A 27,500-nucleotide genomic window follows, 5' to 3' on the forward strand; every position below is an offset into this window, starting at 1 on the left:
AATCTGTTTTGCTTGATTTGCTAAATTCTACGATGGCTAAGGAACTCTTTTGATGACTTTTGAAGGGCTTCCTGTCAACAAAAATGTTGGAAAAAGCAACAAATTTACAAAAAGGTGACAAATGTCTGAGAAAGCCACAAAAACGTCAGAAACAAAGAACAAAAATTTGGAAAAAAGGGACATGCAGCAGTTACTGCATGTCCCTTTTTTTCAACATTAAAGGTTGTGACCCACCGAGCTGATAACCGTCCGTCTGACAGTCTGGCGAGGTCGGTGACTCGAGTCTGGTCGGTGTGCTCCGTGCCGTCCTCCGTCCGAGGGGCGGCTTTAATTTGGGTTGATTTGACTTGTTGAATCGGGGGGGCGGGCAGTCAGACTCAATGAGCCATCTGATTGGTGGAGAGCTAACCAAGAAACGGGGAGCGGGATGAGCGTGACTAGAGTCTCTTAAAATCAGATGAAAATCTTTTAAACTGACCTTTAACTGACTGCACGGCCTATTTCTCTCTTCAAATGTTTCCAGAAACACGTTTCGGTGAACTATTTTAGTCCAATATGAGATCGTATTCTGAACCAGCCGCAATTCGGGAGAAGCCAGACCCATGTGACGCGTTCGTCATTTCTGGTTTTCATTTTTTCGGGCGACAATACAGATTAGCGCCGCCTGCTGTTATGGAGACGTATTACGTCTCAGGTCGGCGTCTCTTCGCGGAGTTCTGAGGAACTTTCTGGACCTCGGGGAGCCTGATCAGTCCGACTGGCTTTCTCCTGACGGTCGGCCGCCTGGTTGGTGTGTCGGGGCGTTAAAGGCTCCGTATATTTACCTGCAGGGTGACGTTTCTTTCTTTCTTTTTTCATGAAGTGTACTTTTATTATTTCTATATTTTTATTGTGTTTGAATGTGGAGAAGTGAACTGTGGTTTCTATTCTGCGATGGACAGGAAATATAACTGAATAAGAATAACTGAATGATTATGAAACAGTATTTACATGTATTCACTTTATCTGAACGTAAACAAAGTTTAAGATATTTTTTACAGTGTAGTTATTGCCTGTTAAGTTATGATGTCATAACTCATGGATGAGGTAATAAAAACTGGTCAAAACATGAAACACGTTTATGTAAATTATGTCTGAGATCAAGTTTATAATAAGAAAGGAATCAAAAATATCTTTTTCTTTCACTTTATGAACTGTGAACATTTCTCTCTGTCTCTTTGTCTGTCTCTTGAGATTGTATAATATACCTGAAATTATATTAGTAATGCGTTAAAATGACTGCGTTACAGCAAAAAGCAACTAGAATAGAACAACTTGAAACAAAGTGCTGAGCTGTGAAAGGAAAAGACATGAATAATAAGAGTTACATAAAACTAAATTAGAATAGAATACAAAGATTGAAAAGTAAACCAAAGTAAATGGAGACAGAAGTTAAAATAACAGTTATCATCAAACATGTCGTACACGACAGCAAACCTCACGTTCTGTCATATTTAATAGAGCGTAGAGACTTTTTGGGTGTAGAAGCAGAGAGATGCACCATTTCAACGATATCTTTCGTGCAATCCTAGACTTTCCAGAAGGGTTAAAACAGGGCCAAAACAGAGCTAAAACAGGGCCAAGACAGGGTTAAAACAGGGCAAAGACAGGGTTAAAACAGGGCCAAGACAGGGTTAAAACAGGGCCAAGACAGGGTTAAAACAGGGCAAAGACAGGGTCAAAACAGGGCAAAGACAGGGTTAAAACGGGGCCCAAACAGGGCCAAGACAGAGCTAAAACAGGGCAAAGACAGGGTTAAAACGGGGCCCAAACAGGGCCAAGACAGGGCTAGAACAGGGCAAAGACAGGGTTAAAACGGGGCCCAAACAGGGCCAAGACAGAGCTAAAACAGGGCAAAGACAGGGTTAAAACGGGGCCCAAACAGGGCCAAGACAGGGCTAGAACAGGGCAAAGACAGGGTTAAAACGGGGCCCAAACAGGGCCAAGACAGGGCTGGAACAGGGCAAAGACAGGGTTAAAACGGGGCCCAAACAGGGCCAAGACAGGGCTAGAACAGGGCAAAGACAGGGTTAAAACGGGGCCAAAACAGGGCCAAGACAGGGCTAGAACAGGGCAAAGACAGGGTTAAAACGGGGCCCAAACAGGGCCAAGACAGGGCTAGAACAGGGCAAAGACAGGGTTAAAACGGGGCCCAAACAGGGCCAAGACAGGGCTGGAACAGGGCAAACACAGGGTTAAAACGGGGCCCAAACAGGGCCAAGACAGGGCTAGAACAGGGCAAAGACAGGGTTAAAACGGGGCCCAAACAGGGCCAAGACAGGGCTGGAACAGGGCAAACACAGGGTTAAAACGGGGCCAAAACAGGGCCAAGACAGGGCAAAAACGGCCCAAACAGGGCCAAAACAGAGCTAAAACAGGGCCCAAACAGGGCCCAGACAGGGCCAAGACAGGGCAAAGACAGGGCAAAAATGGCCCAAACAGGGCCAAAACAGAGCTAAATCAGGGCAAAGACAGGGCCAAAACAGTAGGACAATAATAAGCCTTCCAGAAGCTTTTAAATCCAGCCTTGAACTACAGTTCATTAATCCTTAATTATGAATCTATGAACCATGTTTATGTAAAGTATATGCAGAGGCTTGCAAAAGTCCTCATACCCCTTGAACTTTTCCACATTTTGTCACTTTACAACCACAAATGTAAATGTATTTTATTGGGATGTTATGTGATAGACCAACACAAAGGCATACACACCCTTTTTCTATTGTACACACAGGAATATCTGTGTATTGCATATATGCACGAAAACCCTCTGGGGGTCAACCAAATATCTTATCTCACCTTATCTTAAATTAACATTACTCATTAGCATCAGAGGTAGGAAACACACTGTAGAGTCCTGAATCGGTAGAACGGTCACATTTATCATTACAAAAAGGATTTACTAAACTAACCTCTGAATATAGTGTCTCTGTTTGTTACTGCAGGTCACAAGTTTGACAGATAATACATCCTCATTCACTCCTCAGCTACGAAACACATTTCCTTAAGAACATTTCCTGTTCTGAAAGAATCAGAAACAATCTCCCCTTCATCCAGAGTCTATGTGTCCCATAGTCCTGAGGTTGGTTGTTTCCACTATATAATAATAACAATAATAATAATACATTTTATTTATATAGCACTTTACATGGTACTCAAAGACACTTTACAGTAAAACCAGCACATATCCAGGGGCGTCGGACTGGGGGAAAGGGGCCTGAGTACCCAGGGCCCTCATGTGAGGAGGGCCCAAAAAGATGCTAGAATGAATAGCTGTGGATGTGGGGAGGGGCCATAGAGAATGCCTTTCTACAGGGCCCAGCATGTTGTGCTACACCCCTTCATATATAGCACATTAAAAACAGATAAAAAATAAAACCAACACATACAACAAGCATATTAGTAGCAATTATAAACAATAAAACTAGTAACTATCAGGTGAGAAATGTAAGACTATTGTACGTGGAAAGCTAATCTGAAGAGGTGTGTTTTGAATGTGTCCAGGTCAGTACAGTCACGGATGTGTATGAGTAGGGAGTTCCAGAGGGAGGGGGGTGTAGATGGTGAAAGCTCTGTCACCCCAGGTACGGTGCTTATGGACCCATGACCTTTACAACTCCTAGCTGCAGTGCTTAATTTGTAAAGTGGGAGGTCCCGGAGCGCAGAGGGGGGGTGGATCCGGTGACTCGGGTTGGAGGTAACGGAACAAAAAAAAAATACACTGCCTACGTAGCTTCTCTGACTAAAAAAACTAATCAACGCTGTGTGTACATCAGGGCGATGTTTATTTTAATTTCAGAACATGCAATGCATTGGTGCGAAATGTAGGCTAATCACTTCTCTCACTTTACATTGCAATTCTGTCTCCATTTGCTATTGTATCCTATTATTTTAGTTTTAAATAACTTATTATTTATGTATTTCACTTTCTCTAGTTATCTGTACTTGTTGCGTTTTTTTGTGCTTCTGGGACCCTTGAATTTCCTCTCTGGGCATCAATAAAAGTTCATCTTATCTGACTTCATTTTAAATGATGATGCAACAGATTCATTAGCATCAGAGGGAAGAGACACACAATGGAGTCCTGAATAGGCAGCAAGGTCACATTACTGTACATTCTGTACAAGGAAGGATGTATTTTTAATTCTCTGATGGCAAAGAAACACAATACTTTTCCTTAAGAACATTTCCTGTTAAGAAACAATCTCTCCTTCATTCAGAATCCATTTGTCACGTAGTCCTGACACTTTAGTACTACTGGTTTGACACAACAAATAGTCCTGAGGTTGTTTCCACATCATGAACCCATGACCTTTACAACTCCTAGCTGCCTCTACAATGGAGGGTCCTGAACATGGCCCACTCAGGCTCCACGTCCCAAAACTCCCCGTGAAGTAAGAGAAATCCTTACAGAGGTGGGAGTTAAGATCCAAAGTGTACACGACATACGGCCGCAGATCGGATGACACAACCTCAAAGTCGATCATTGATTTTTGGCCTAAAGTGTACCAAGAACACGTATGAATCACCCCATGCTCGAATAACAGTCATATCCTTCCTCTCAGCAACGTATAGACACGTAGAGTAGAGACAACCCTCTCATTCTGTGGGAGGACTCTAACACAGTGCTGCTCAGCTGGGGGCTCATGGGTATACCCATACCTATCTGACATCTCTGAGCAATTTAGGAAAAGGAGACCCTCTATGTGTTAAGGTGAGCCCAACTATATCTAGTTGGTACAACTCCACCTCCTGCACCCACTCTGGCTCCTTTGCTGCCTCTAGGGAGATATTTCATGTCCCTAGAACCAGTCCTCAGATGCCAGGGGTCTTCATGCCTAGGTCCACGGTTTTGCCTGGCGGCTGGTTGACATTGCTCCTAACCCCTATGCATATCCCTGCGGTCGGTGGGCAGTGCCCAACTGGTCCCCATAGGACGAGATCCATACAGTTCTTGCACTACGAAGGGGCCCCAGTTTCCATGTTAAAAGGCAAGGGGCTGCAGCTCCTTCTTGGTCAATTCACAGAGTCTGCAAATGTCTCTTATGGCCCTGACACACCAACCAGATAATCGGCCGTCTGACAGTCTGGTGAGGTCGGTGACTCGAGTCTGTTCGGTGTGTTCCGTGCCGTCGTCAGTCGGAGAAGCCGTCGGCCTTCATTTTGGCCGACCTGACTTGTTGGGTCGGAGGGCGGGCAGTCGGACTCAATGACCAATCTGATTGGTGGAGTGCTAACCCGGAAATGACGAGCAGGATGAGCGGGACGAATGCCTCTCAAAATCTGACGAAAATCTTCTAAACTGACCTTTGTTGATCTGAAATGAAGACAGATTCAGCAACTGCACGGCCTATTTTCTCTCATTTCATTTCTCTCAGCATTTTGACCGCTTCTCATGGCCGCGGGAACTAGGGGTGCTGAGGGTGCTGCAGCACCCCCTAGCGAAAGGAGAAACACATTTATTTTTAATACTTTGATTATTAATATAAACCTAATCCCTTTCATTACAAATGAAATGTAATACATTTTAAAATTTGGTAAGTAAGAAATAAACATAATTTGATTAGAATGAATCTGCCGATTTTGCCAAGAGTCGAGGCGCGCCGTGCGCCTCTGACGTTCATTCATGAGTGGTGAAGATAGTTGTGGAAACTTTCCCGGCTGGTCAACAACAGTACAGAAGTTAGCTAGCCATGGAACAAAAGCACATTTTGGATTTCTTTTGGGTAGCCTCAGAGGGAACATCAACGTCACCTCAGTGCTGCCAGCCTCGGTGTCACACTTTTCCTGGTAGACGTTTTGGAGATGAGGATTTTTTTTTGTGTGTTATGACTGCAACACAAGGTAATAACGCTGGTTTACTATTATTATGCTGCCGCCGTGCAGTAAATTGGCATGATTTATCAATTGTTCAGTAACAGTTCAACTGAAAGTTTATACGAATTATTGGAGATAATTGTGTTTTTTTACACTCGTGTAAAACCTAGCCTACGTATTGGAAAACCAGAATGAGGTCACACCTATTTTTAATTATCCTAATGTATTGTTATAAAATTATTAGGTCCAGCTTAACATGCGTTAATAACAAACACTCTGCTGAGTTCAATGATACCTCACACAAGACTCTACCTTAAACGGTTCAAATGTTATGAAAGGGGGCGTGGCCTGAGTAAGTGGGCGTGGTTAAAGTATAGGGGCCGGCTCATTATCACATGTAGACCACACATAAGTTTCATTTAATTCGGATGATGTTTGTCATATAAGGCAGATTTCCTGTTGCCAGCGGGGGGCGCTATGACCAAAAGTCAATATTGGCCTGTAGATGTCCTCAGGCCTGGACTGTTGTGTGAAATTTCAAGCAGATATGACAATGTATACTGTAGTTACAGCCACTTTCTCGTTCATCGCTAAACACTCAAAATGGCCGCCATGCCACGCCCACACCGTTTGACGAAAAGTTTTTCTTTTAGTAACTTTTCATCTTTAAGGTGTTGGGATGATAGAGACCAAGTTTGAAGTACATCGGATGAAATCTCTAGGAGGAGGAGTTAAAGTATAGCACCTTGACTTTTAGGCCTACTTCCTGTTGCCACTAGGGGGCGCTATGACTTTAAGTAAATATCGGCCTTTATTTGTCCTCAGGGTTGGACTCTTATGAAACCTGAAAAGTTTTGAGCCAATTGGACAATGTACACTCAAGTTACACCCACTTCCTGTTTTGATGGCGAAACGCACAAAATGGCCGCCACGGCCACGCCATATGACGAAAGTTTTTCTTTTTACAACTTTTCATTTTTAACATCTTAAGATGGCACAGACCAAATTTGAAGTTGATCGGATGAAATCTCTAGGAGGAGTTCGTTAAAGTCAAGGGGGTAAGCTTCTCCTCACAACCCGAACCTCCATGTTGATGCTACCAAGCCATCACCTCCCGTTAGCATCCCATTGACTGCCATTCATTCTGACGTCACTTTGACAGAGAATAACTTTACATCTGAAGAGTTTAAAGACTCTATTTGTCCATTGTTTATTTCTAAAGAAACACAACAATGTATAAAAGGCTCCATTACCTTGTACCTCACGTTATGGCTCCGTAGCAGACGTTTTTATAAAAATAGGCTAACGATTGGGTCATAACCACGAGACTTACTGTCTCATAGTAGAGGAATTACCGTATAGTACAGGAGAAGCTCTCAGGCAGTTTGGACTTCCATTAGCTGTTTAAGTTTAATTACTGATGTTAACTATCATTTTAGTGATCAATAATTAGCCTGTGCCTATTCAATTTCAATTCAATTTTATTTATAGTATCAAATCATAACAAGAGTTATCTCGAGACACTTTACAGATAGAGTAGGTCTAGACCACACTCTATAATTTATAAAGCCCCAACAATTCCAATAGTTCCCCCAAGAGCAAGCATTAGCAGTGGCTATTGCGACAGTGGCGAGGAAAAACTCCCTTTTAGGAAGAAACCTCGGCAGACCCAGACTCTTGGTGGGCGGTGTCTGACGGTTGGGGTTATGACGGTACGGGATGTAGCGTGGCACAGCAGAGCATGGGTGGACGCGGTGGACGCAGCAGGACGTAGCCGGGCATTGCAGGGAATCGCAGAGCGTAGCAGGGTGTAGCAGGTCCATAGCCACAGCTGCACCCAAGACCCAGATCTTGGTGTCACCCTAATCCGAGGCGATGTTCTGGGTGAAGAAGAAACATAAGGACTCCGGGGAGTAAACTCCCCAGAGCTAGGTGAGTAACAAGCACTTCTGAGACAGGATGTGCATAAAAGAAACAAAAGAAAAGAGCGTGTCATAAGAAGGAACTTCCTCGGCAGTCTAGAATTATAACAGCATAACTAGGAGAGGCACTATATTATTGATTATATGATAGATAAATCTGATGACTGTAAAGAGAAGCAGAGAGAAGCAGGGGTGCTGTGTCTGCAGCTATACACCCTGCCCCGCCGGTCTAGGCGTTCACTGCAACTCCTCACTCCCTAACTATAAGCTTTATCAAAGAGGAGAGTTTTCAGTTTAGTCTTAAATGTAGCGACGGTGTCTGCCCCCCGAACCCAGATTGGGAGCTGGTTCCACAGGAGAGGAGCCTGATAGCTGAAGGCTCTGCCTCCCATTCTACTTTTAGAGACTCTAGGAACCACAAGTAACTCTGCATTCTGGGAGCGTAGTGCTCTAGTGGGACAATAAGGTACTAAGAGGTCCTCAAGATATGAAGGAGCTTGACCATTTAGAGCTTTATAGGTCAGAAGAAGGATTTTAAATTCAATCCTGGATTTTACAGGAAGCCAATGGAGAGAAGCTAATACAGGAGAAATATGATCTCTTTTCTTAGTTCTTGTCAGAACACGCGCTGCAGCATTCTGGATCAGCTGGAGAGTCCTAAGGGTTTTATTTGAGCATCCTGATAATAAGGAATTACAGTAGTCCAGCCTGGAAGTAACGAATGCATGGACTAGGTTTTCAGCATCGTTTTGAGACAGGATGTTCCTAATTTTAGCAATGTTACGAAGGTGAAAAAAGGCTGTTCTAGAGGTGTGTTTTAGATGGGCATTAAAGGATAGATCCTGATCAAAAATAACTCCTAGATTTCTGACAGTAGTACTGGAGGCCAGGGCAATGCCATCCAGAGTAATTATGTCTTCGGATAATGAGGTTCGTAGGTGTTTCGGGCCCAGCACAATAACTTTGTTTTTGTTTGAGTTTAACATCAGGAAATTGTAGGCCATCCATGATTTTATATCTTTAATGCACGCTTGAAGTTTAGCTAGCTGGCTGGTTTTGTCTGGCTTGATTGACAGATATAATTGGGTGTCATCCGCATAACAGTGAAAGTTAATTGAGTGTTTCCTAATAATATTGCCTAGAGGAAGCATATATAAGGAGAATAGAATTGGTCCAAGCACTGAGCCTTGAGGAACGCCATGGTTAATTTTAGCGTAATTGGAGGGTTTATTGTTAACATTAACAAATTGCGATCGATCAGAGAAGTAGGACTTAAACCAGTTTAGTGTGATTCCTTTAATGCCAACTAAATGTTCCAGTCTCTGTAACAGGATGGTATGGTCAATAGTATCGAATGCAGCACTAAGATCTAATAAGACAAGTACGGAGACAAGTCCTTTGTCTGATGCAGTTAGAAGATCGTTAGTGATTTTCACCAGTGCCGTCTCTGTGCTATGATGCTTTCTAAATCCTGACTGAAAGTCCTCAAATAAGCTATTGCTATGTAGAAAATCACATAACTGATTAGCGACTACTTTCTCAAGGATCTTGGAGAGAAAGGGAAGGTTAGATATAGGTCTATAGTTGGCTAAGACCTCAGGATCGAGGGTGGGTTTTTTCAGTAGAGGTTTTATCACAGCTACTTTAAATGACTGCGGTACATAACCTGTCAATAAAGACATATTTATCATATCTAGCAATGAAGTGTTAACCACGGGTAACGCTTCTTTAAGTAGCCTCGTTGGGATGGGGTCCAAGAGACAGGTAGATGGCTTTGCTGAAGAGACCTTTAGCATTAATTGTTGAGGGTTTATAGGATAAAAGCAATCTAAGTATATGTCAGGTCTAGTCGTTCTTTCTAGCAGTCTGTCAGTTAAAGGTGACCCATTAGAGGTTGAGGGCAAGAGGTGATGAATAGTATCTCTAATTGTTATAATTTTATTGTTAAAGAAACTCATGGAGTCATCACTACTCAGAGCTATAGGAATAGATGGCTCAATAGAGCTGTGGCTATCTGTCAGCCTGGCTACAGTGCTGAAAAGAAACCTTGGGTTGTTCTTATTTTCTTCTATTAGTGATGAATAGTAGTCTGATCTGGCCTTTCTTAGGGTCTTCCTATAGGTTTTCAGACTGTCTTGCCAATCTAAATGAGATTCTTCCAGTTTGGTGGAACGCCATTTACTTTCAAGTTTGCGCGAGATTTGCTTTAATTTACGAGTTTGGGAGTTATACCAAGGTGCTAGTTTCCTTTGCTTCATCGTCTTCTTTTTAAGGGGAGCAACAGAGTCTAAAGTAGTCCGTAGGCAGGCCGTAGATTTGAGAGGGACTAAAGTTTACATAAAGATCCTCTGTTATATTACGGCACGGTAATGAGTTTAGTGCTGTTGGAATATCTTCCTTAAATTTAAAGTCGGGTAGTAAGAATTCGAAAGTTATTAAGAAGTGGTCTGATAATAAAGGATTTTGCGGGAATACTATTACGTCTTCAATTTTGATGCCATATGCCAGCACAAGGTCAAGGGTGTGGTTAAAACAGTGCGTGGCCTCATGCACACTCGGACTGTTATCTCCTTACATATACCTACGCTCTCCGTCTCTGCTAGATTGGGAATGATTGAGATTTCTCTTGGCACAGCTACCAGAAGACTTCCAACTTTCAGACAGGTTGCTCACGTCACATCTACGTCTTCAAGCTCAGTTGGAGGCTGCTCAGTAACGCTCAGCCATCACCGGGAAAGAGACTTCACTGGTCTCCGTCCAGAGACACGGGACCTGCTGGTCCATTATATATACTGACTATGGTTAAAGTACGACATGTGGAAATGGACAAAATTGCACTAATTCCGAACTTTCAATTCAAAATGGCAGACTTCCTGTTGGGTTTAGGGTATGGCTCCAATTACATTTTCTGTGCGTCTTGACATAATACATATGCAACAGCAAATAATGATCTGACACAAGACAAGGCAACACAAAGACTAAATACAGAGGGTAATGAGGAAACAAGCAACAGGTGACACTAGGCTGGGGAACAGGTGAAACCCATTAGGGATGGGAGAACAATCAAAAAAGGTGGGAAAACACAAGACAGGAAGTAAAATCAGACAAGACAAGACAGAAAAGACAGACTTCAAAATAAAACAGGAAACAGAACATACACAACCATGACAGTAACACCTCCTAAAGAAGAAAGTTTAGAGAAGAACAAGAAAATGACTATGCAGATTGTCACACATTGCACACTGATTGACATAGAGATAGAAGTGCAGGTGTTTAATCAGTAGTCCATATGGTGTGGCCAGGCATACCCCTGTTATATATGTAACAGAGTGGAGAGATATGATACGTTAGTGAGCACATTATTTTATTGGACTGTTAAAAGAAACCAAAATATTCCCAATGACCTGAAATAACAGTGAAGTCTTGCTGTCTGTAAACTTGACCTGTCAGATATCTTTTGTGTTTCCAGGTGATCCAGACAAGGATGGACGGCACGGTGAACTTCTACAGGGGCTGGGATCAATACAAGACCGGCTTTGGTATCGCTGCTGGAGAGTACTGGCTCGGTGAGAAATTAATCCAAACTAACAGTCATGAATACATTAAACTCACTGTTCATTAAGTACTTAAGGTCAAAAACTCCACATGCAACAATCAATGTCAGAGAATATTTTACTAAATTACCTACAGGTCTCTACAAAATGTTAAGTGTGTGTGTCTGTAGGTCTTGAGAACATCTACCAATTGACACGCAATCGACCGTCCGAGCTGCTGGTCCAAATGGAAAACTTTGGAGGAAACAAAGCGTTCGCTCGTTACACCTCATTCTTTATCGATGATGAGTGTAATGGATACAGACTGACTGTTTCTGGATTCATCAATGGAGGAGCAGGTGAGGTTTCCACATTATCTAAGGACAGATATTGCAAATTAGCTTAAGCTATAAAGGTACAAACTCTAAACAGCAGGAATGTAAGTACTCAGCTTCAAATAAGCCAAACTACAAAGATCTACATAAAAGTGCAACATGTGAGTGCAATTTATTTTTTTTTATAAAACATCATCTTCTTGGCTAAGGTGCAGTTGGAAGAGATGTGTCTTTAGCCTGTGGGGGAATATGTGTAGACTTTCCGCTGTCCTGATGTCAATCAGGAGCTCTCTGAACTTCTTTTAATCAGGTATAAGGTATTCAGGCTTTTTTTCATTGGTATGCTTTCCTTTAAGTTTGATATCACGCTGATAACCAGTGCTCTATTTTGATTAATAACCTCTTCCACTGATTTGGCCATTGTGTTTAGTTTGAGATCTAGTTAATGTTGAATTCTCTAAAAGCCTTTTTCCATCTTGGCCAGACACCAGGGTGTCAGCAGTCGGTAAATGTGTAGTTACTTTGATCCTCTTTCTGTGGGCATCAGTTTTTGTATGAGACGTGTATCTTCTTGGTAAAGCCTGCTTAGTCAAGCAAGGAGAGTTGCCTCTACATCAGAACAGAACTAAAGATGAGGGTTTAATGTGGAGATTGGTTCCCTTGGCCTGTCCCCTATACCGCCTTAAACAGAAGTCCAATCTGTTCTGTTTTTCTGATTTTCAGTTTCCAGATGGAGATAACACTAAAGACTGGTGTGAAGACGGGTGTTATAGTGGATTATTTGGGCTGTCCTCACACTAATGACTGATTGACAGTTGCACGAGTTGCTAAGAAATTAAACCAGTCCTCTGTTTACATTTCATGAATCACATGTTTTCATTTTTTTCTCTAATTCTTTTATATGAAGAAAGTTTAAGAGGAAACAAACATGTGTCAATGATCCAGTTGTTTAGCAGGTTTCAGGTGTCTGTATCTCAGGGACTCTTTGCACTTTATTTATCTGTTCCCCAGACTTCAGGTTGTTTTGTTGCAGCAGCTGAAGTACCAGTAGTATTTGTAGGAGTGGTAGCAGAGTACACAAAGCACGAGTACTAGTACCTGTAATGTTTAATTAGTATTTAATTCATATATTAATGATTTCTCCTAGCTGGTTTAACCTCTCTGCTTGTTAACTAGTTTTCCTGCTCTCAGTGGCATCATGAGGTGTTCAAGTGTTATAGGTGACAATCTGTGGATTTATTATTTTAATTAAACAATAAGTATTAAACATCACCAGTCCAGTCCAGTGTTGAGTGTCAGGTTAGTTCAGTGGTTGTGTTATTTAGTAATACTTACTGTAGGTAGAGAAGTAGATTGGGGTTATACTGGGCAAATAAATACACTTTAAAAATATATATCATTGTTAGTTGTATCATAATGTTGTGATTATACACTTGTTGTGTTTCTGTAGGAGACTCCATGACTATTCACAACGGACAGAAGTTCTCCACCTTTGACAAAGACCAGGACTCCTCTACAGGGAACTGTGCCAGATCACTCCTTGGGGCGTTCTGGTACAACAACTGTCACCATACAAATCCAAATGGTGTTTATCGTTGGGGGGCTGACGGCACTATCTCTTATGTTGGAGTGGAATGGCAATCCTGGAAAGGTGTGAACTACTCCCTGAAGTTCATCAGCATGAAGATCCGTCCTGTGCAGTAGTTCTCCAGGACCAACGTACAGCAGAATATCAGCTCATCTCTTCTGATTTCTTTCTTTCTCTCATTAATCATTTAATCTCACAACAGGTCTTATTTTCCTGAAACTGGGCACCAGCACAAGAAAACCAACTGATGTTTGTAAATCTTGTTACCGTCTGTGATGGTTTAAAGCAGTCGCAGCTCGCTGCAACGTGGAAGAAAAGTCAGATGTGTCTCCAGTTGGGCGGCTGCAGCAGGAAAGTAGGGCCCATAATCTTTAAATGGAAACACATATATAGTCTGATCAGGTGTTAATCACTGCATGAACTGATAACACGAGTCTAAAAGAGAGAAAGAAGTAAAGAAAATGAAAAGTATAAAAAGATCTTTGTAGTTCAGGACAGCCAGTTGATGTTTGGTGGAGGTTTGAAACTCTAATGTGAATCTTTATCTGCTGTACGGTGACAATAAATAAGAAGCTGAGCATTAAGATGATCTCATGTCTTCACTTTGTCTTCTATGGAGGATACTTTTATTCATAATTAAAATGAAAAGTCAAAGGAGAAAATGAAAAGAGATCAAATTACAAATATGATTATACTACACTAGTGGGAATGATTACTGTAAAATGTAAAAGCTAAGTTAAAAAGTAAAAAAAAAAATCAGTTGAAAATATTAAATGACAATGAAAAAAGTGAGAAATTTAAAATGAAAAAACTAGTTTAGTTTTTTATTTTAGATACCATTTTGATGACTATAACCCTTTTTATGACTTTTCGACATGCTAAACTATGAATTTTTTTCAAAATTTTCGACATACTATAAAAAAGTCATAGTATATATCAGTGGTTCTCAACCTTTTTTGGGCAAGCGCCCCATTATCCATTAACCAGGTCCCTAACTGCCCCCCCATCAAATAAGATGTAGGCTAATTGCCCCGAATATTAATGATTACACCCTAATATTAGGCCTGTTATTGTTACTACTGTTATCAAAAATAATCAAAAAATCATATCATTAAATGACAAACAACAGATTTATTAGTTTTCCAGGGATCAAAAAAGCCATGTGAATAGAAATTATATTTACAGGTGTTTAAAACAATGCAACCATTTGACATTCAATTTGAATTAGGTAACAACACCCAATCGGAACGTCTAGAAATGTAACATTCAAACTTTAATTAGGTATTACAAACACTAACAGTAGCCAATCAGAAAAGTAAGAAAAACAGCTAGCAATTTAACATTCAAATCTAAATCAATAATCAAATTGTTCCAACGGAAAACAAGCTGGCACTTATCAAGGGATTGAAGCAGAAGGAAATAAGTTTACAACCTTTGAAAGTTAGTGAAAGCCCTACTTTAATTATTTTTGCACAGAACTCTTACTCAGCAATGATTTGAAGGACAGTCAAAATGATGATTGACACCATAATTTGATCTACACTACTGAATAACATTAACATAAACAAACTTGAGAAGAAGGTACAGGGTTCAAATCCAGCAAGTATAGAATGTACAACAAAAGTCCCAAAAAAGCATAGTACAGTATGTGGACAATTTTGGACAAAATAAAACATCATAGTATAGTATGTTGAAAAGTCTGAAAAAAGTCATATTATAGTTTGTCGAAAAAAAGTCATTGTATACTATGGAAAAAAAGTCTGTATGTCGAAAAAATTTTAAAAAACGTCATAGTATAGCATGTCGAAAGAAGTCATGAAAAAAGTCATAGTGTAGTATGTCGAAAGAAGTAATAGTATGTCAAAAATTTTGTAAAAAAGTCATAGTACAGTTTATCGAAAAAAAGTCATAGAATAGTATCTCTAAAATCTTGAAAAAAAGTCAGTACAGTATGTCGAACATTTTGATAGAAGTCATAGTATAGCATGTTGAAAAAAGTCATAGTATAGTATGTCGAAGAAGTCATGGTATATCTAAAATTTTGAAAAGTCATAGTATGTAAAAAAGTATTTACATTACATGTCGAACATTTTGATAGAAGTCATAGTACAGTGTGTCAACATATTTGGGAAAAAAAACGTCATAGTACAGTATGTCGAAAACTCTGAAAAAAAGTCATATTATAGTTTGTCGAAAAAAAGTCATTGTATACTATGGAAAAAAAGTCATAAAAAAGTCAGTTCAGTATGTCGAACATGTTGATAGAAGTCATAGTATAGTATGTCGAAAAGTTTGCAATATATTAAAGCAGCGCGGTGGCCCAATGGTTAGTACTTTGGCCTCATCAGAAGAAGGTACAGGGTTCAAATCCACAAGGTATAGTATGTACAACAAAAGTCCCAAAAAAGCATAGCATGTTGAAAGAAGTCATGGTATGTCAAAAAATTTTGAAAAAAAAAAAGTCATAGTATAGTATGTTGAAAAATAGTCATAGTGTAGTATGTCGAAAGAAGTAATAGTATGTCAAACATTTTGTAAAAAAGTCATAGTACAGTTTATCGAAAAAAAAGTCATAGTATAGTATCTCTAAAATTTTGAAAAAAAGTCAGTATAGTATGTCGAACGTTTTGATAAAAGCGTACTATTTGGCCTCATGAGAAGAAGGTACAGGGTTCAAATCCACAAAGTATAGTATGTACAACAAAAGTCCCAAAAAAGCATAGTACAATATGTGGACAATTTTGGAAAAAAACGTCATAGTATAGTATGTTGAAAAGTCTGAAAAAAAGTCATATTATAGTTTGTCAAAAAAAAGTCATTGTATACTATGGAAAAAAAGTCATAAAAAAGTCGTAGTATAGTATGTCGAAAAAAGTCATATTATAACATGTTGAAAAATAGTCATGTATGTTGAAAAAAAGTCGTAGTGTAGTATATCGAAAGAAGTAATAGTATGTCAAACATTTTGAAAAAAGTCAGTACAGTATGTTGACAATTTTGGAAAAAAAGTCAGTACAGTATGTCGAACATTTTGATCGAAGTCATAGTATAGTATGTCGAAAATTTTTAAAAAAACGTCATAGTATAGCATGTCGAAAAAAGTCATAGTATAGTATGTCGGAAGAAGTCATTGTATATCTAAAGTTTTGAAAAGTCATAGTATAGTATGTCAAAAAAATTCATGAAAAAAGTCATAGTACAGTATGTCGAAAGAAGTCATGGTATGTCAAAAATTTTGAAAAGAAGTCATAGTATAGTATGTCAAAAAAAAGTCATAGTATAGTATGTAAAAAAAAAGTCATAGTATAGTATGTCGAAAGAAGTAATAGTATGTCAAAAATTTTGTAAAAAAGTCATAGTACAGTTTATCGAAAAAAAGTCATTGTATTTTATGGAAAAAAAAGTCATAGAATAGTATGTCTAAAATTTTGAAAAAAGTCAGTACAGTATGTCGAACATTTTGATAAAAGTCATAGTATAGTATGTCGAAGAAGTCATGGTATATCTAAAATTTTGAAAAGTCATAGTATGTAAAAAAGTATTTACATTACATGTCGAACATTTTGATAGAAGTCATAGTACAGTATGTCAACATATTTGGGAAAAAAACGTCATAGTACAGTATGTCGAAAACTCTGAAAAAAAGTCATTATAGTTTGTCGAAAAAAAGTCATTGTATACTATGGAAAAAAAGTCGTAGTATAGTATGTTGAAAATTTTGAAAAAAAGTCAGTACAGTATGTTGACAATTTTGGAAAAAAAGTCAGTTCAGTATGTCGAACATGTTGATAGAAGTCATAGTATAGTATGTCGAAAAGTTTGCAATATATTAAAGCAGAGCGGTGGACCAATGGTTAGTACTTTGGCCTCATGAGAAGAAGGTACAGGGTTCAAATCCACAAGGTATAGTATGTACAACAAAAGTCCCAAAAAAGCATAGCATGTTGAAAGAAGTCATGGTATGTCAATAAATTTTGAAAAAAAGTCATAGTATAGTATGTCGAAAAAAAAGTAATTGTATTTTATGGAAAAAAAAGTCATAGTATAGTATCTCTAAAATTTTGAAAAAAAGTCAGTATAGTATGTCGAACGTTTTGATAAAAGCGTACTATTTGGCCTCATGAGAAGAAGGTACAGGGTTCAAATCCACAAAGTATAGTATGTACAACAAAAGTCCCAAAAAAGCATAGTACAATATGTGGACAATTTTGGAAAAAAACGTCATAGTATAGTATGTTGAAAAGTCTGAAAAAAAGTCATATTATAGTTTGTCAAAAAAGTCATATTATAACATGTTGAAAAATAGTCATAGTATGTTGAAAAAAAGTTGTAGTGTAGTATATCGAAAGAAGTAATAGTATGTCAAACATTTTGAAAAAAGTCAGTACAGTATGTTGACAATTTTGGAAAAAAAGTCAGTACAGTATGTCGAACATTTTGATCGAAGTCATAGTATAGTATGTCGAAATTTTTAAAAAAAACGTCATAGTATAGCATGTCGAAAAAAGTCATAGTATAGTATGTCGGAAGAAGTCATTGTATATCTAAAGTTTTGAAAAGTCATAGTACAGTATGTCGAAAAAAGTCATGGTATGTCAAAAATTTTGAAAAGAAGTTTATGGAAAAAAAGTCATAGAATAGTATCTCTAAAATTTTGAAAAAAAGTCAGTACAGTATGTCGAACATGTTGATAGAAGTCATAGTATAGTATGTTGAAAATTTTGCAATATATTAAAGCAGTGAGGTGGCCCAATGGTTAGTACTTTGGCCTCATGAGAAGAAGGTACAGGGTTCAAATCCACAAGGTATAGTATGTACAACAAAAGTCCCAAAAAAAGCATAGTACAGTATGTCCCCTATTTTGGAAAAATACGTCATAGTATAGTATGTTGAAAAGTCTGAAAAAAAGTCATATTATAGTTTGTCGAAAAAACGTCATTGTATACTATGGAAAAAAAGTCATAAAAAAGTCAAAGTATAGTATGTCGAAAATTTTAAAAAAAAACGTCATAGTACAGTATGTCAAAAAAAGTCATGGTATGTCAAAAATTTTGAAAAGAAGTCATAGTATAGTATGTCGAAAGAAGTAATAGTATGTCAAACATTTTGTAAAAAAGTCATAGTACAGTTTATAAAAAAAAAAGTCATAGTATAGTATCTCTAAAATTTTGAAAAAAAGTCAGTACAGTATGTCGAAAATTTTGAAAAAAAGTCAGTATAGTATGTTGACAATTTTGGAAAAAAAGTCAGTATAGTATGTCAAAAATTTTGTAATATATTAAAGCAGCACGGTGGCCCAATGGTTAGTACTTTATGAGAAGAAGGTACAGGGTTCAAATCCACAAGGTTTAGTATGTACAACAAAAGTCCCAAAAAAGCATAGTACAGTATGTGGACAATTTTGGAAAAAAACGTCATAGTATAGTATGTTGAAAAGTCTGAAAAAAAGTCATATTATAGTTTGTCGAAAAAAAGTCATTGTATACTATGGAAAAAAAGTCATAAAAAAGTCATAGTATAGTATGTCGAAAATTTTGAAAAAAAGTCAGTACAGTATGTCGAAAATTAAAAAAAAAAGTCAGTACAGTATGTGGACAATTTTGGGAAAAAAAAACGTCATAGTATAGTATGTTGAAAACTCTAAAAAAAGGTCATATTATAGTTTGTCGAAAAAAAAAGTCATTGTATACTATGGAAAAAAAGTCATAAAAAAGTCATAGTATAGTAAGTTGAACATTTTGAAAAAAAACACAGTTTATTGAAAAAAAGTAATTGTATTTCATGGAAAAACGTCATAGTATAGTATGTCGAAAGAAGTAATAGTATGTCAAACATTTTGTAAAAAAGTCATAGTATAGTTTATCAAAAAAAAAGTCATAGTATAGTATCTCTAAAATTTAGAAAAAAAGTCAGCACAGTATGTCGAAAATTTTGAAAAAAAGTCAGTATAGTATGTTGACAATTTTGGAAAAAAAGTCAGTATAGTATGTCAAAAATTTTGTAATATATTAAAGCAGCACGGTGGCCCAATGGTTAGTACTTTATGAGAAGAAGGTACAGGGTTCAAATCCACAAGGTATAGTATGTACAACAAAAGTCCCAAAAAAGCATAGCATGTCGAAAGAAGTCATGGTATGTCAAAAATTTTGAAAAAAAGTCATAGTATAGTATGTCGAAAAAAAAGTCTTTGTATTTTATGGAAAAAAAAGTCATAGTATAGTATCTCTAAAATTTTGAAAAAAAGTCAGTATAGTATGTCGAACGTTTTGATAAAAGCGTACTATTTGGCCTCATGAGAAGAAGGTACAGGGTTCAAATCCACAAAGTATAGTATGTACAACAAAAGTCACTAAAAAGCATAGTACAATATGTGGACAATTTTGGAAAAAAACGTCATAGTATAGTATGTTGAAAAGTCTGAAAAAAAGTCATATTATAGTTTGTCGAAAAAAAGTCATTGTATACTATGGAAAAAAAGTCATAAAAAAGTCATAGTATAGTATGTTGAACATTTTTAAAAAAAGTCAGTACAGTATGTCGAAAATTTAAAAAAAAAGTCAGTACAGTATGTCGAAAATTTAAAAAAAAAGTCAGTACAGTATGTTGACAATTTTGGTAAAAAAGTCAGTACAGTATGTTGAACATTTTGAAAAAAGTAATACTATACTAAACATTTTGTAATATATTAAAGCAGAGCGGTGGACCAGTGGTTAGTACTTTGGCCTCATGAGAAGAAGGTACAGGGTTCAAATCCATAAAGTATAGACTGTACAACAAGTCCCAAAAAGCATAGTACAGTATGTGGACAATTTTGGGAAAAAAAAAACGTCATAGTATAGTATGTTGAAAACTCTAAAAAAGGTCATATTATAGTTTGTCGAAAAAAAAAGTCATTGTATACTATGGAAAAAATCATAAAAAAGTCATTTTCAACATTTTGAAAAAAAAGTCATAGTACAGTTTATTGAAAAAAAGTAATTGTATTTCATGGAAAAACGTCATAGTATAGTATGTCGAAAATTTTGTAATATATTAAAGCAGTGCAGTGGCCCAATGATTAGTACTTTGGCCTCATGAGAAGAAGTGTACCTTCAAATCCACAAAGTATAGTATGTACAACAAAAGTCCCAAAAAAGCATAGTCATGGTATGTCAAAAAATTTTAAAAAAAAGTCATAGTATAGTATGTCGAAAAAAAATCATAATATAGCATGTTGAAAAAATACGACTGAGCCACATCAAGGGAAAAAAATAAGGAGGAAGATTTTTTATTTATTTTGCATTTTGAGAATAAAGTCGAAATGTCGAGAATAAAGTCAACATGACAAGAATAAAGTTGAAATACTTTTTCGAGAATAAAGTTGAAATGTCAAGAATAAAGTCGTCATGTATGAGCTCGTGAAATTATACTTCAGAATCGGTTTTAATAACATGGAAATTATTTCTCTTTTAGCGCATAAACACAGTATAGTGATAAGTATTAGGACTTTGAAGAGATTGTGCCGAAAATTGCTTCTGTTCAGAAGGAGAAACCACACAAACTTGGAAGAGGTGGCTGTATTCCTGCAAACTGAAATAGCTGGTAATGGACAGATGCAATAAGGGTATCGATGGTTACACCTACGCACAATACAGAGAGGATATGTTGTATCACAAGACACAAAAAGACAATTGATCAAATTATTTGATCCTGAGGGGGGGAGCTCAGGCGAGCGCAGCACTCCAAGGATGTAACCCATATCTATGATGTTGCCTACATGGCAGCTGGCATGGCAGACAGTCGCTCTAATGTGATTACCGTATTTTCCGGACTATAAGTCGCACTTTTTTTCATACTTTGGCTGGTCCTGCGACTTATAGTCAGGTGCGACTTATATATCAAAATATTTATAATTTCACGTTTTTAAATGTTATTTCATGCTGAAAACATTACCGTCTAAAGCCGCCAGAGGGCGCTCTAGGCTTCTGACGACTATATGCTGCTCCTAAAGACAACTGAGAAAGAAAAGAAACTGCAGGTGACTGCAGGTAGTAAAATATGCAGCCGAAAACGGTAATCGAGCAGCAGAAAGAAAGTTTGGAGTGAGAGAGAAACTTGTGAGGGACTGGTGAAAAGGTGACTCTTACTGCAATGAAGGAAACAAAGAAAGCTAGTCGCGCGCTGAAAGCAAGATGGCCAGAGCTGGAGGAACGAGTCCACAGATGTAGATGCACGTCAACGGTGCAGTTACGTCTCCACGCCCTGGTAGTTGTTCTGTATTCTGTTGTATAGTTGAATAACTGTTAATGTGTTACGTTAACATACCGGACACCTACCGTATTCAGCCCCTTGTTCTGTGTGCTACTGTGTAGTTGAATAACTTGCCTTTCCAGATTAAATGTCTGTTCTTGATCTTGGATTTTGTGAAATCAATTTCTAAATAAATGCGACTTATAGTCCAGTGCGACTTATATATGTTTTTTTCCTCTTCATGACGCATTTTTTGACTGATGCGACTTATACTCCGGAAAATACGGTAAGTGATAAAGGAGTTGAATTTATTCTTGTCAGTTCAACTTTAATCTCAACATTAGTCTTGAAATCGTAGTTCAACTTTATTCTTGTCATGTTGACTTTATTCTCGACATTTCGACTATATTCTCGTCAGGTTGACTTTTTACGCTAATACATTACATGTCATTTAGCGGACGCTTTTATCCAAAGCGACTTACAATTGCTATATATATATATATATATATATATATATATATATATATATATATATATATATATATATATATATATATATATCAGAAGTCACACGCCTCTGGAGCAACTAGAGGTTAAGTGCCTTGCTCAGGGACACATTGGTTGATGTATCACAGTGGGAATCAAACCCAGATCTCCCACACCAAAGGCATGGGTCCTATCCACTGCACCATCACCACCCATTCGACGTTATTCTCGAAATGCAAAATAAATTAAAAAAAAAATTGTTCCCCCCTTGATGTGGCCTAATGCTCCCTTGTAAAAAAAAAAAAAAATTGTTGAAAAAAAAATGTTGAATATTTTGAAAAAAATGTCATAGAAAAAAAAAAAGTCATAGTATAGTATGTTGAAAACAGTCAAAAAGTCATAGTACAGTAAGTCGAAAAAAGTAATAAAAAGTTATAGTATGTTGAAAAACCTAAGTCATTGTAATTCTATAGTGTCGAGAATTTTGAAAAGTCAGTTTAATATGTTGAAAAAAAAGTGATAAAGTGATAGTATAGTATGTTGAACATTTGACAGCTGCGTCTGTAATAAGTGATTGTGTCGTGTCCTGATGCATCAAAAAAAGTCTCTACAGAACTTATGTAACATCACTTGAAGTTCACTTTGTATTTTATTCCAAAGAAAAGAATGACAGGAAACAATTTGTTCCGTTTGATCTGTGAAAAACATTTATTAAAGCATTTCAATTGAAAACATTTGGCAATTATCATTCTGCAATAACTCATAGACAGGAAGTCAAATAAAGAAGAAGCACCGAGTGAGACCTGACAAAAGTTTAAAAAGCTGAACCTCCTTTATGCAGAATATTGAAACAAAATAAAAATAATTCACCCTGAAGACCCAAAACAGAACTGAACAGCTTCATTATCTGCCTAACGAGGCTCTTATTGTGAAAATACTCCCTCAGACATGTGAAAAAGCTGAATTTGTACTTGTAAGGTTGTTCTCATTCACTTCAACACAGATTTTGATCACAGCAGCGTTTGAGGCCCAAATCAATACAGAAATGAATCACACAAACACACATAGCATTGGCATTAAACTCGGAATAAATAAACATAAAGCAACTTAATTCCTGAAGGAACTCATGTCAGAAAGAACCCTGAAGGGCCACCGATGAAAACAATCATTTTTCTAACCCACTCTGGTTTACAGCAGATTAAAATGGTCAGTTCACCCCAAAAAAATATAAAATATGTCATCCTGAAGACCCCAAACAGAACTGAACAGCTTCATTATCTCCTTAATGAGACTCTTATTGTGAAAAACTCCGGTCAGTTCACCCAAATCAAACATCCCAAAAAAATCTAAAATATTTCATCCTGTCGTTCTGTTTTTTTTTAACGTGCAGTTTCTCATGCGTGTTATCTTTAAGCTTTGACAAACCAAAGTATTAATACATTAAAGTATCTTTGGGGAAATGATTATCTTTAAAACTAAAATAATCCAATCAAATTAAACTGAATACAAATCTGTTCCTATTAAAATAAGAACAGTTATTATTCATTAAAATTACTTCATAATTGCTTCCTTCATGCTTTTGACTTTGCAGACTTCATGTTAAGACACCAGGTTTTAATCTGTTAAGAGGTAAGGTACTTGTGTGAAAACATACAGGAAAAACTGCACGTTTGATATTTTCTGCTCAAACAAAAAGCCCATAAAGTACTCAGTTACACTTCAACGTGTTGGAGAAAGTCAGGTTTCTATAGACGTCATGTTTGGCTTTTAAATGCACGGAAACACTGATGGTCAACAATCATCAATGTGGTTCAGAGTCGCAACATATTTTATGCAAAAATAGGATCAATATATTAACTTTTAACCCTTTTGTCATTTTTATTAAAGCAGACAGATTTACGAATCTGTTTTTATTGAACAAATTCACATCAGAGGTCAGTTTCTACAGTCCCCAGCAGGGGGCGATGATCTACAGGCTCTTCACACGGTCTCCCACAGACTGTAAAAATAACAGACGAGGCTTTGGGAAGCTCCTGAAAGCTGCATTTTGTCTAACTCCCAGCAGGGGGCGACTCCACAGCCTTAAAATGTCAAAAAGGGCCAAATCAAGCAACAAGAAAGTGTCAAAGAAAGCGTCTTGTTTAGCGTTTGGTAGCACCTTGTCAACCCAAGCTAGTTAGCTAGCGCTGGCGTTAGCTGTGAACGAAAAGGACAAATCCGGCGCAAAATGACCCTAGGGGTTAATAACGTGTACACAGTCGACCGTTCTCTGGGACATGTTTTCATGCTAATCGAATGTGACCAGTTTTATCGCAAACTGCTAATTAGCTTATAACGCTAGTCGTCGGGGCAGAGGGTAAAGTAAAAAAGAGATCGCTATTTCTACACCACTAACAAGGCTCAAAATATCACCACACTTCCATGGTAGCATAATGAGGTCCCTACATGTAAACCCAAGCATTGAGAACTTTGTAAGTGTACAGACAGTTTATTAAAAAGATAGACTATAAAGACAGTAGTGTTCATGTTTACAGGCGGTATTCCTCCGTCCCTCCTGTAAACGGAGACTGCGGCTCAACGAGCAGGAGAAACTACGATCTAAGAAGGAGAGAAAGCGGCACTGGTGCCTTTTCAAAACCATTAATGATGGCTGTGTTCCACTTAGGAGAGAGCCTGGTATTGTGCATGCTGACTCACTGAAATATCTTACTGGGACACTTGATGGAACTGAGCCATTGTTAAGGTTATTAATCTCAGCTGGGCTCTTCCTACTATGACAAGTCAACATGTCTGCTGTGGAAAAGGTCCATAAATCCTTGGGAGGCCCCCAGAAAACCAGCAGACTCCCAGCATGAGCTAGAGACTTGATAAAGAGACAAGATGAACATGAACCGGGGGTTGTAGTGTATGTTTCAGCCGTGCTTTTCCCCCCAGGTGGGCGTGGCATCCGTGGCCCATTATGCCCATTGGTTAATCCGGCTAAATCTCTGACTAATGAGTGAGCAGCTGTTTTGTATTTATACCTATAAAGACAATAGAGAGAGAACTGGATGCAGCCAGAATGATGTGTTGTGTGTGTGTGTGTGTGTGTGTGTGTGTGTGTGTGTGTGTGTGTGTGTGTGTGTGTGTGTGTGTGTATTCTTGTTTAACTATATTCGGGGGGTCCAAAAACCGGGAAATACAGTATACTTGTGGGGTCTGCACAGCCTTGTGGGGCCAAAATACTGGACCCCACAAGGTTAAAGGTCTGTTTGAGGGTTAAGACTTGGTTTTAGGATTAGGGTTAGAATTAGGTTATGGTTAGGGTGAGGGTAAGGGTTAAGGTTAGGCATTTAGTGGTGATGGTTAAGGTTAGGGTAAGGGGCTAGGGAATGCATTATGTCAATGATGGGTCCCCACAAAGATAGTGCCACGCACTGTGTGTGTGTGTGTGTGTGTGTGTGTGTGTGTGTGTGAAAAAAGTAATAAAAAGTAATTGTGAAAGAAAGCGTCTTGTTTAGCGACTGGTAGCACCTTGTCAACCTAGCTAGTTAGCTAGCGCTGGCGTTAGCTGCTAACTTACGAGAAAGATTCCAAACTCGAGGCTTAAACACGGCCGTCCTGACACCAAAAGATGACGGCTTCTCCGTCACTTATTTTTACAGTCTGTGGGTTCTGGTGTGAAGAAATGAACTGCAGAGGACATTTGAAGTGAGTCCAGTGTTCACATGTCCTGCTGGGGTACCTGCTGCTCCGCTCAGAGTTCGGTGTTGGGTCCGCGGCCCACCGGCCGCCCCTCACACTCCCGTTCAAAGTCGCAGCCGTCCAGCAGGTGGCGGTACGTGGCCCGGACGTCCCGGTACAGCGGCGCGTCCTCCGTCTCCAGCCCCGGGAATCGAACCGGAGACTCGTTGATGAGCAGCTGCAGCCGCGGGCCGCGCTGGCAGTCGTACAGGACGAAGAGCAGGTTGGCGGCGTACGGGACGATGAGACCGCTGCGGAAACTTCTACCTGAGAGACGGGACACACGAGAACCGCTGTTAACCCTCCTGTTGTCCTCGGGTCAAATCTGACCCATTTTCAGTTCTTTTTTTTCAAGGAAATTGTCAAAAAAAGTAAGGTGGATGGTTCCCTACAACGCTCTTCACAAGTAAAATAAATGATCAGTTCACTACTTTCATTGAATTTGGGTGTTTTAGTCAATTTTATAGCATTTGAAAAAAAAAAAAATTATAACAATGTTGAAAAAAAAGTCAGAGAAAGCTTCAAAAACATCAAAAAAAAAAAAAAAAAAGCATGGAAAAAAAAAAAACTGAAAAACGTCAGGAACAGCGACGACCAAAACGTTGAAAAAAAAAGTTTTAATTTGAAATTTTGACCCAGAAAAACAAAAAGTTGCACGGTGGACAGAAAGACAACTGTTAGAGAAATTATGATGCATACTTTCCCTCTTGTTATTTATTAAACTGTTTGCATAGAATAATATTAGTGATTACTACTCTTCTCTCTCTGTTAAATTACACTATTGCATAGTAAGAAAACATAACACCACTTGTTCCCACAAGATAACATGGAGTCATTGGCCATCTTGACCGGGGCTCAGGGGACAGGACATGCGTCTCTAACCAGATAAAGGGGACGCCATCCAGTCTGACCAGATGGAGGAGACAACATCTAAACTGACAAGATCGACAATTGACATCAAATTCTGTTATGATTGTATTTCACACATAAATAAGCTACTGTTTGAGGCTTACGTTAGTCACTTTCTGTACTAGTGCTGTGAGTACTGTAAACTGATTCTACTTGCAAGTAAACTAAACTTTATTATAACTTCAGTGGTCTCTGTTTATTCTTGATAATGTAATTTTATTCTAACACCACAACACAACTGCAACTTGGCTGTTTCAGTGTAACTGAAGATTTCACATTTCAATTTCATGACTTTTTCATGAATCTACCCAGAAGCCTGAGAAACAGATGCTGCAGAACTTGTTATTAGTATGTGATAGTTGTCTGTACAGTGGCGTGAGAAAGGGGCGTGGCTCGGTACCGTGCTGTGTGCGGTAGTTGTCGGCGGTGGGCGGAGTCTGGTCCTTGTAGAGCCCCAGCAGGGAGAGGAGGGGGAGGAGCGTTTCGGCGTGACCAACCAGGATGGAGGCCGGCTCAGGCGGCACGTCCGTGGACCTAACGGACGCAAACAAATCACCGATTATCAATAAAGTTCATTCAAAATCATTTCTGTCAGCTTCCCTGTCATCTGTTTTTCTTCACAGTAAAGGCCCGTCCACACCAAGAACGATGCGAGCGTCCACGCTGCTGAACAATAACGTTCTGCAAACAGCGGTGGAGAGCACGCGCTGCACGCTACTGGTAATAATAATAATAATAATAATAATAATAATAATAATAATAATAATAATAATACTAAAAATAATACATAGTATACAGCAGACGTTACAACGTACAATTACAGTAATGTCTGTAGTTATATCCCACATATTTGTGAATTTGGGTACATTTTATGAACCAATAAAGTCTGACCGGCGTAGAGCTGGGCAATATATCGATA

At 38.4% G+C, this 27,500-nt stretch overlaps 3 protein-coding genes and 1 long non-coding RNA gene across 4 annotated transcripts in view; 2 read left to right on the forward strand and 2 right to left on the reverse strand.

Moving 5' to 3' along the window:
• The window catches only part of ptenb (phosphatase and tensin homolog B), a 20,708-nt gene extending 20,223 nt beyond the window's left edge, over positions 1 to 485 (reverse strand). The window contains exon 1 of the mRNA XM_035997519.1: positions 475 to 485. The gene's annotated coding sequence lies outside the window, so the exon portion shown is untranslated. The remainder of the gene's footprint in view (positions 1 to 474) is intronic.
• Positions 1 to 1,109, forward strand: part of LOC116059254 — a 26,558-nt gene extending 25,449 nt beyond the window's left edge. Inside the window, exon 2 of the long non-coding RNA XR_004107264.1 lies at positions 695 to 1,109. This is a non-coding gene — a long non-coding RNA (uncharacterized LOC116059254). The remainder of the gene's footprint in view (positions 1 to 694) is intronic.
• A 10,036-nt stretch (positions 1,110 to 11,145) lies between these two features.
• Positions 11,146 to 27,500, forward strand: part of LOC116059250 (microfibril-associated glycoprotein 4-like) — a 114,782-nt gene continuing 98,427 nt past the window's right edge. Inside the window, exon 1 of the mRNA XM_031312223.2 lies at positions 11,146 to 11,344. Within this exon, the coding sequence (XP_031168083.2) occupies positions 11,263 to 11,344 (82 nt within the window). The 5' untranslated portion in view covers positions 11,146 to 11,262. The remainder of the gene's footprint in view (positions 11,345 to 27,500) is intronic.
• The window catches only part of minpp1b (multiple inositol-polyphosphate phosphatase 1b), a 14,964-nt gene continuing 13,075 nt past the window's right edge, over positions 25,612 to 27,500 (reverse strand). Inside the window, exons 7-8 of the mRNA XM_035997620.1 lie at positions 26,982 to 27,115; positions 25,612 to 25,939 (exon numbers count right to left, since the gene is read on the reverse strand). Of these exons, the coding sequence (XP_035853513.1) occupies positions 25,686 to 25,939; positions 26,982 to 27,115 (388 nt within the window). The 3' untranslated portion in view covers positions 25,612 to 25,685. The remainder of the gene's footprint in view (positions 25,940 to 26,981; positions 27,116 to 27,500) is intronic.

Source organism: Sander lucioperca, chromosome 22 (assembly GCF_008315115.2).
Source record: "Sander lucioperca isolate FBNREF2018 chromosome 22, SLUC_FBN_1.2, whole genome shotgun sequence".
Taxonomy (NCBI): domain Eukaryota; kingdom Metazoa; phylum Chordata; class Actinopteri; order Perciformes; family Percidae; genus Sander; species Sander lucioperca.